Below are 9300 nucleotides of genomic sequence, written 5' to 3'. Positions count from 1 at the left end.
GGGGGGGGGTAAAAGAATGATTCTTGGGAATATAATAAACTTATGGATCAACGGCAGAGAAGTTGACTATGCTGCAGCAGTGGTTTGAGAAGTTTCTGTGGACGTTTGATGCTTCTGGAATCCATTGTAACAGCTGTAAACCTAAGCTGACTACATCTGCTCTCTGCTATGAAGGAGCAGCCTTTAAAGCCAATGGAGTATTTCGTTCTCAGAAGATAGAGTTTCAGTGTATTCCTGTCTTTGCATACGTTCTTGGACAAACAGCACTTGTAGTACATACTATTATAATATTTTCCAGATGAGTTTGGGTAATGGGAGGAATAGCAAAGTAAAAGATACGAGGAGAAAAAAAGCTCCTTCCTTCCAGCTAGACGACAGTCCTGAGGTAGGTGCTAAATAACAAACCAATAAACCCAGAACGCAACGACCAAATGTGCACACAACACACAAATCAACACATTTACATTAGCAGAGCAAACTAAAGCGCCTGCTGGCAGCTCCAGTGGAGTTTATTATTCGCTGCATGCTGCAGAGAGATAACCAAACGATGAGGGATTTCAAATGAGCCTCGAGAAAATGAGAAAGTGAGGGTGAGCGTGCTGGTAGTGATGAAATAGTAGTGAGAGAGAGAGAGGAGGAGGAGGAGGAGGATGGGATGAATGAGGCAGAGGAGAGTTGAGGTGCTGGAATTAGAAATGTGGTTCTGTGTTTACAGTGACAGAGGGTGAGAGGAGGGAGAGACGAGGCAGGCGGAAAGAGTATTTCTGTGGGAAGATGGGCAGGATAAGATGTAGCAGTGTAACCACAGCACACACACATGCAAAATTATTGTACAATCATCCATAAATAATACAGTATACATGTGCTACATGCACATTTTTGTATCTCTCTATCTGATCTGCTTCCCGCCGCTGCAGCATATTTAGCATTCAGCACTCTGATGTTAATGTGCTGGCTTTCAGTGTTAATTTGAGGGGTTTTACAGCCATAATAGCTGCTAACATCAACAACCCCCCCCCCCCCCCCCCCCCCCCCCTTTCAGTTTTAGCACAAAGCAACAGCATTATGACGCTAAACATGCAGACGGGGCAACCATCTTTTAAGGGCAAACCGTAGCATGTTTTTGACTGGCCAAGTTAGTCACATGACTTCAGTCCAACTGTTTATGTGTTTCACATGCTGGAGAACAGGGGCACGTTCAATCTGAAAACGGTCGCACGGTTTGCTTCCATTTCCGTGTTGAACGACATGTTTCCTCGGAACGGTGTGAAATGCCTTTGAGTTATGTTTTCACTTGTTTAGTGAGTGTGTCTCTCGTTTATTGGATTAGTCATAGATGATACTCAAATCAGAAGAGACGCGTATGTGAACTCATGGTAATGGAAAAGGCGGTCCATTTGGATTTTTTAAGGTCAAAGTTGGAATCACGGATTTCCAAGCACGGAAGTCGGACAGCATCGCACTACCCCGAACTAAAAATCCAACATGGCTGCTCGTGCTGTTGTGAAAGCTGTAGTGACATACAGTTATTAGCACTTCTGTGTTATTTGTGTAGCACTAAATCAGTCACACAGTCCTGTCCAACTTCTATTTGTGGACATGTTGCCGCGCTGTTTGTATGCACAAAAACTTCGTAATGCGTCTTTATGAACTGGCATTGCTTACAATGGCTAACCTGGCTAGAGCTAATGAAAACAATGAAAATCCGAGTTCATTCCCAGTTCGTTCATCATTCCCAGCTTTGGTTTTTGAGTTCTGAGGTAAATGGAACTCACTGAAAGCGCTTGTGCACTCAACAGTGTTCAACACCCCCCCCCCCCGTTTTCAGTTTTTTTTTTTAAATTGCTAGTTGCTACGTTTTGTCGGGGCTCAACGTGGCCAAGATGGAAGGCAATTGGAAAATTTCTTATTGCACAAGAAAAACTACGCACACAACTATGGTAAGAACAGTAGGTCAGAGTTGAACAGTGCAGCTGATTTGTGACTGTGATGGATGTTTTCTCTTCCAAATAAGATTGGCTAAACTGTTGTCTTGGTTACAACCTGTGTGATTGTCTGACTGCTTGCGTTTCTTGCCCTGTAGGACTTTGTTTTAAAGAAGTTTGCCGCAATCCCAGATCTAAGCTTGAGAACGCCCGGAGGCTAATGATGGGCTCGGCCCTGGGTCCTCGGATGGGAGATCCAAGCTTAGTAAGTACTGCAAGCTTAGTAAGTACAGAATGCCACTTTTCAAACCCATGGAGGTTTTTTTAAGGATTAGCAATTCTCCTTTACATTCCCTTGCAAATTATACATTTTATCTTTTTAGTTTATGTATGTGTAAATAAAGAAGCAAATATAAAAATACTTAAGTGCAATTTTATAGGTACTTTGACTTTACTTGAGCATTTTAATGTTGTGCTACTTTATTCTTCTCCCCCACATATCTCAGAGGGAAATATTGTACTTTTTAAAAACTATCCAACACTATATAAAGTAGTTAACATATGCTCCACATTCACCTGCTGTAACACTGTAACATAAAAACGTTAATGTTAAATATTCCTGGGATATGATAAATGTGATAATCTAACTTATTCTGCCCAACAAGTACTTTTACTTTAATACTTTAAGTACATTTTGCTGTTAATACTTTTGTTCTTTCACTTGACTAAACTGTGAAATTGAACATAAGACTTTTACTCGTGACCAAGTATTTTTACAGAGCAGTTTTGCTGCTTTTACTGAAGTAAAAGACACAAGTACTTCTCAACTGAAATCGCATTAAACCAGGTTGTCAAAACCAAGATTATGCTGCAAGATTTTTACTACATTTAAGTTCCCTTTTATAGAGCAACAGTATTTTTACAAGCAATATTTAAAAAAAAAATCCAGTTTATTCCCATTCATTCTTGTTTATTCCTATGAAAAGTTTCCAATTTGGAAATTCCCAGACTTTTGCAAGCCTACTTCTTCAACCATTATTTTCTAATTTTTCTTTTCTTTTCTATTTTCTTTCTATTCTCTGAAAACCCAATGCACTGGACCACAGAGCCAACAGAACGAAACAATGTGTCACCGCCAAAATACTGACGTCCTTCAGGGTGACCGGTGTTCCTCTCTCGGAAAACAATAAAAGCAGAAACAAGGTACAGTGATGAGACGTTTCATATTCCTTTCTGCATCTGTGTTGTTTTAGTTAGAATAATGAGATAAATGTGAGGGTTGCATTGCCTCACAGCTAATGTGTTAGCACAGTATGTGTTCAGCCTTTGAGGATGTGTTTATTGGTGCTGTTATTCTGCATTAGTCTTTTTTACTATTGACGGGGCGGTTGGGTCTATTATACGTGAGTTTACTTCATAGTTGGCTCGTTCGGTGGCAGAGAGCCGACTGCTCCTCCTACTGTATTCATCTACACCTCACACAACCGACAGACACCTCACGCAAAACTCACACAGACCCGTTTTTGTTGCTCTTCAAAGTGCATGCAAACAATCTGTTCTTTCACACAAACAGCAGAGACACACACACACAGTTACTTATCCCATCGTTGTCGACACCGAGCACACAAACAAGTGACATACAAAAAAATTGCCATCCCATTACAGATACATTGTTTGGCAAACAGACTGAAATAACAGGAGGAAAATGACAGTGTGTGTATGTGTGAGACATGAATGAGCAAACTGTAGAGACGGATACATATGGAGAAGGGAAAGTGTGCCCTGGATCAACAGTAGTCCTAAATACAGGCCTGGAGTTAATATGTATAGGTAGTCATTGCATTAAATCTCAATAATAGACGGAAACAAAATCCCAATTACATATTTTCCTCCACCCAGTCAGCCCATACTGTGAGAGTCTTTATATTGTACCCATCATAAACAGGGCTATAAAATACCATTCCACGCATTAGTAGTGTTTGTTTGCCTTTGTATACATCACAGATTAAATCCAACTCTCAGGAGTCTCTCGGCAGACGACTCGGAGGCGTCCATTTTGATTGTTTGTGTAAAGAAGCAGTTCAGCAGAGCTTTATCGGGAACCCCCTGCAGAGAGGTACAAAAACCCGCCCCACCACCCAAGCTTAAAGTCTGCCCTCACTCCACGCATAATGTATGACTAATCTCCTACTGGCCTGACAGAGAGGAGGCCTGCACAGGGTGAGAAAGAGGGGGGGGGGGGGGGGGGGGCAGCAGGGAGAGGGGATAGCGGGGAGTGCAGTGCGGGGGGTTTAGTCACTCTCTGGAAAAATGAAAATGCTATTAGCCGTTTGGTGTCACCTTGGCCACTGGCTATTATCCCGAGCCACAGAGAGGACATACTCTAGAGGGAAATATAGTTGACAGGGAGGTAAAACAGGCCTGAGTCTCAGCACCAACAAACAGTAACAATTAAAGCAGATTATGTTAAATAGTTGCATAACTATGTAATTTAGTGTGTAAACAACACATTAACTGAAAACACCCCCCAAAAGATTACTTTTCAAAAGACAACAGATGTATGGCAATATGGGAGAATAAAAGTTGTCTGATTCTGGTCAGTCTGCGGGGATTGGTGTTGCTATAGTGGGACACAAGCCTAATATTTCCCAGAAATAGGACTTTCTTTTTTTCTCCCATATGTCGCTTCCAGGGATCCATACTGTACTACACAGATACTAATTATGAGATGAAATGAACACAATAAATGATGGAGCAGGAATGTGGAAATACAGTAGCGAGGAAAGCAAAAATTAAAAATTAAAAAAATAAAACAGCAGACAGGCCGGAGCAGGTGACAGTTTGTACTTACTGAGCACGTAGAGGGAGAGAGCGAGGCCCGCCAAGCAGAAACCCTCAAAGAAGCGCAAGGTGCTGAACATGGTGACGTTTACAGAGAAGGCAACACTCAGACCAAACACCAGCATGAAAAGCACCGAGAGAATCAACACCGGGTGTCGACCAAACCTTTAGAAAACAGAGAGAAGCAAGAAGGAGAAAGACGTAGCAAAGTGTTTAAAAAAAAAACACTTTCACAAACTGAGAAAAGAAGCCAGTGATGTGAAAGGGATCCTTCCAGTCATTGTTTGCTTCAGACTCTGTAGACTTCCTGTTTTAAGGGTGGTGGGGGGGGGGTCAGTAGGTCAATGGGTCAGGTCAGAGGTGAAGCCTCTTTGGCCTGCACATTTTCTTTACATTGTTCCCATGGTTACTGATCCCAAATACAATGGAGGGACTTTTTTTCCCACGAGTCAGACCACAGTGAATATAACGGACTTTACAGATTGACTATCTCCGCCAGGCAGATACAGTACACTGGGTTTTAATTGTCCATGTAGGCCTGTAACAATTAATACATCCTTGTCTAATCACATTTTTTTTAGACAATGATGTATTAATTATTACAGGCCTTTAACTGTTTAACCCTCATGTTGTCCTCGTGTCAAATTGACCCGTTTTCCTATATCAATGTTCTTTTTAATTCCCCAAAATAACATGATTGATTCCACACAACGCTCTTTGGCAAGTACAACTCTCTACTTTCATTAATTTTGGGGTGTCTTATTCAATTTTATAGCATTTGACAAAAATATATTAAAAAAATAAGTAAAAGTTGACATATTCCAGTCTGTGATTATCCATCAACGTCCATTCCTTTCATTTTAGTCTACATAATTGATCATTTCTGCTTTTCTAACTCAAACATTAGGTATAATTTCCTATAAATGAGGTTTATTGACCATAAATTCCAAAAATAACTGTAAAGTTAATAAGTTAGTGTTACGTAGTGTTAAATGTCAAAAAAAGTGACAAACATTGAAAAAAGGGACAAAAATGTCAGAAAAAGTTAAAAACATTGATAAAAAACTGTCAATAAAAGTGCTGATTTTGACGGGAGAACATCACAAGGATTAACCACAACTGATTGTTAACATTAGCTAATGGCCTAAGGGGTCATGACTCATGGGCTCAATCATGGTGTTAATAGTGTTGTTAAAAAAACAACGTTAGCCGACGTTGTCGTTCAGTAGCTAGCTCAGAGATTATCGGCTAGTGAAAATACAGATCTTACAGTTTATTAGTGCACAAAGTTTAACGTGCACAAATAAACTCCATTCACCTCCACCATTTTGTGATAGAGGCCGAAATCTTATGCCGTTTTTCCACTGCGTGGTATCTACTCAACTCCTTTTTTGGTTTTCCATTACAAAAAAAGTCCCTGGTACCTGCTAACAGGTACTATTTTTAGTATCACCTCCGTCGAGGTTCCAAGCGAGCTGAGGCGATACCAAAAGGTGACGTGAAAACCTGCAGACTGCTGATTGGTTGGAGAGAATCGGCACTAATCACTGCGTCATCATTGCTAGCAACAGACGGGGGGTGTCCCAAATAAAGCCGCCATGTTTAAGTTTTTTTTGCTGCCTCCAGCTTCTTTTGAAACTAATTTGTCTTCTGGCTTAAGGCCAAAAATCTGAAGCAACACACTTTCGTCGTTCTGTGTGTGTGTCGTGTTAGGTCACGGCAGTTTCCTGCTCTGACGACCAGCCACGGCTCGCCTCATGAGGCGGTACTAATCTGCAATGGAAAAAGGAGGACGGGGCACCGCGGGCGAGTCCAGCAGGTACCATTAATGGAAAAACGCCATTAGAGACAAAAGCCTATACAAACCAAACCCAAACTATCTGCATGGCTAGATACGAGTAGATGTGAGAAAATGTGGGGGTTTTTGTAGCTCAGAGTAATAGATTATAACTAACAGAAGCTGTAAAGTGGCACAAAATGGACATAAAAGAGGCAGCTTACCAGTCAGCCATGACACCCATCACTAGGTAACCAAATATGGAGCCCACCAGCAAAGAGAACTTGGCAATGTGTACCTTCCAGGCTGAGTCACACACCAGGTTCCACTGAAAGAAGAGAGAAACACAGAGAGGGCAACGTTAGTCGACTTTTCAGAAAAAAACACACAAAAAAAGATAAAAGGGAATTCATTAGCAGCTGTTTTTATCTGAAGAGCTCCACAGAACCACAAAGACGTGGGCTTTTCTCATCAGAAGTCTGTCAAACTCTCCGACTCATTGTTTTGACAATTTATGAAGGCTGATGAGTGTGCAAACATGGTGCAAACACTTTTGAAATATTCAACCGTGTATCTCGAAGGCAAAAAGAGAGAGAGCATGTGTGTGAATGTGGGCGCGTGTTAGGGGTGCACGATATATCAACTCAATATCGTTATCGCAATATCACGTTGCGCAATATTATATCTAGGGGTGCAAGCTATATCAACTCAATATCGTTATCGCAATATATCGAAAGTATTGCAATAAGTATCTCATATTTTGTGTATTTTGTGGAGCGCTGCGTCCCGTCTGTTGGCTGTGTGGCTTAGTTGGGTTTGATTTAGAGCTTGAAACGCTCATGATGACAATGATCATGTTTCATTGGCCAGTTACCGTGCCAACTGCACGTGTTGTCCACTACGTGACAAACCCTACGGAGCGAACCACGTGTGTGCATATTTCGACAGAGTGACAGTGTAAGTGAAGAAATAGATAGAGACAACAAAACAGAAAGAATCCGAGAAAGGAAAGAAAAGTTGTGTCCTGTTATCTATATTTTTATACTGTCCAACCAGTAAAACATGTCCTGTTCTGTAGACATGGTCCTAATTTAATTATTCATGTTGTACCAGTCCAATATGACCGTCGGTTGAAATAAAACTTGTGTGTTGAAAGGAAACTTGTTCAATTTGTTGTATGTAATGTATTTTGATGCGCTCTCCTGTAACTTTTGTAATTTTACATATGTTTAAAAATATAGAAATTAACATTGATGTTGTAATATCACATTTAGTCAATATCGTGCAACCCTAGCGCGTAATCCATAATAACAGAAATCAATAGCTTTCCACTCTTTCCTCTGGGACCCATGGGTCAGTGCAAACTGCACCGCTGCGGCTCTCAGCATCTGAAACTCAGCCAGGGACACATGTGGAAGCACGATGTGTACGCGATACATGTGCACAACCCTGTATGTGTCTAAGGAAGAGTGCAGCAGAGCGAGTCAGCTGTGTGAAAATAGTGTTTGGTGTTTAACAATGACTTAAAGAACCCCCCCGCCCCCCTCCCCGCTGAGCATCTGACTGAGCAGAGGAGACGAGAATGAGATGATTATTGGTTATGACCGATGGTCTGGGTTGTGAAATAGCCGGTGGTGATTTGGAGAACTCAGGCAGTATGGGGTTATTATGTACGGGCTATTAGCACCATTGTTATCTGGGAAAACAGAGTTAGGGGGGGGAACTCTCAGTGGAAGCCAGGATGCTATGACCACACCGTTTTTATCATTTTACAACATGCTGTTGTCTAAATTGGATCCAAAGCAGAAAATGAGTTATTAAAATTCTGTTTTTTAGACATGGAAGGATGGCCCCCGTTCCCTCCACTCTCTCTACAAGTTGTTTTTTGGCTCAGGATTGGCTCCGCTGTAATGTGATTAAACAATCTTTTTTTTTTTTTATGTGCGGAATATAAGCACAAAGCTGAAATAATGAAGTTTCTTCTCTCTTATGTGACAGTAAACTGAAAATGTTTGAGTTGTGGACAAAACAAGACATTTCAGGACGTCATCTTGTGCTCTGGGAAACACTGATTGGTCTACAAAACGTCAGAGAATGGTGAAAAATGTCAAACAACTAATGGATTCATCGAGAAAACAGATTAATCAACTATAAAAAATAATTGCAAGTTGCAGTCTTAACAGTATTCAAAACATGGATTCAAGATTAGGTTATAAGGTACATGAAGACCTTTTTATGTCAGTGCTTTAGCGTGATATATTTTCCAAAATAAATTAACAATTAATAAACAAAAAACTGCTAACAGAGAAAATCTGGAGCACAGGGTCCCTGGAATACTGTGCAAAGATACACTGATCTTTGGTATCTCAGATTGGTATATTGATACAGGTTATTTAATGTCATTATGAATATCAGTGTTTCTGCTATTGGTTACATTCACAAAGTCAGGATGAGTCCATGTTCTGTATCTGCAGATTCACCGAGGTGAGATATCGGACTCAGTATCTGGAGGAAGAAAGGGTGCATCCCTGGTTCTATGGCTCTGAGACAGTTGGCCACTTTGCCTAATTGGTAGTCCAGCATTGCACAAGTTAAGTGTTTAGTGAGTGGAACACAGGGCATTGAACTAAACGTCACTCTGATTATTTTATATGTGATGTTATAGGCCTATTAATTTGATGTTGTCTAACTGTTGAAAAATATTCTCATTAATAATGTGATACTGACTTGCCATGCCCAAAACACACACACACACAC

General features: G+C 40.8%; 1 protein-coding gene and 1 long non-coding RNA gene across 2 annotated transcripts in view; one reads left to right on the top strand and one right to left on the bottom strand.

The window, feature by feature from the left end:
- The window catches only part of slc22a23 (solute carrier family 22 member 23), a 25885-nt gene that overhangs the window by 15978 nt on the left and 607 nt on the right, over nt 1–9300 (bottom strand). The window contains exons 2-3 of the mRNA XM_032526947.1: nt 6768–6871; nt 4777–4931 (exon numbers count right to left, since the gene is read on the bottom strand). Of these exons, the coding sequence (XP_032382838.1) occupies nt 4777–4931; nt 6768–6871 (259 nt within the window). The remainder of the gene's footprint in view (nt 1–4776; nt 4932–6767; nt 6872–9300) is intronic.
- Nucleotides 1200–9300, top strand: part of LOC116696171 (uncharacterized) — a 19732-nt gene continuing 11631 nt past the window's right edge. Inside the window, exon 1 of the long non-coding RNA XR_004333643.1 lies at nt 1200–1316. This is a non-coding gene — a long non-coding RNA (uncharacterized LOC116696171). The remainder of the gene's footprint in view (nt 1317–9300) is intronic.

This window comes from Etheostoma spectabile, chromosome 9 (assembly GCF_008692095.1).
Source record: "Etheostoma spectabile isolate EspeVRDwgs_2016 chromosome 9, UIUC_Espe_1.0, whole genome shotgun sequence".
Lineage (NCBI taxonomy): Eukaryota > Metazoa > Chordata > Actinopteri > Perciformes > Percidae > Etheostoma > Etheostoma spectabile.
The sequence above is the reverse complement of the archived record's forward strand: the minus strand, read 5'-3'. Positions and strand labels throughout refer to the sequence as shown.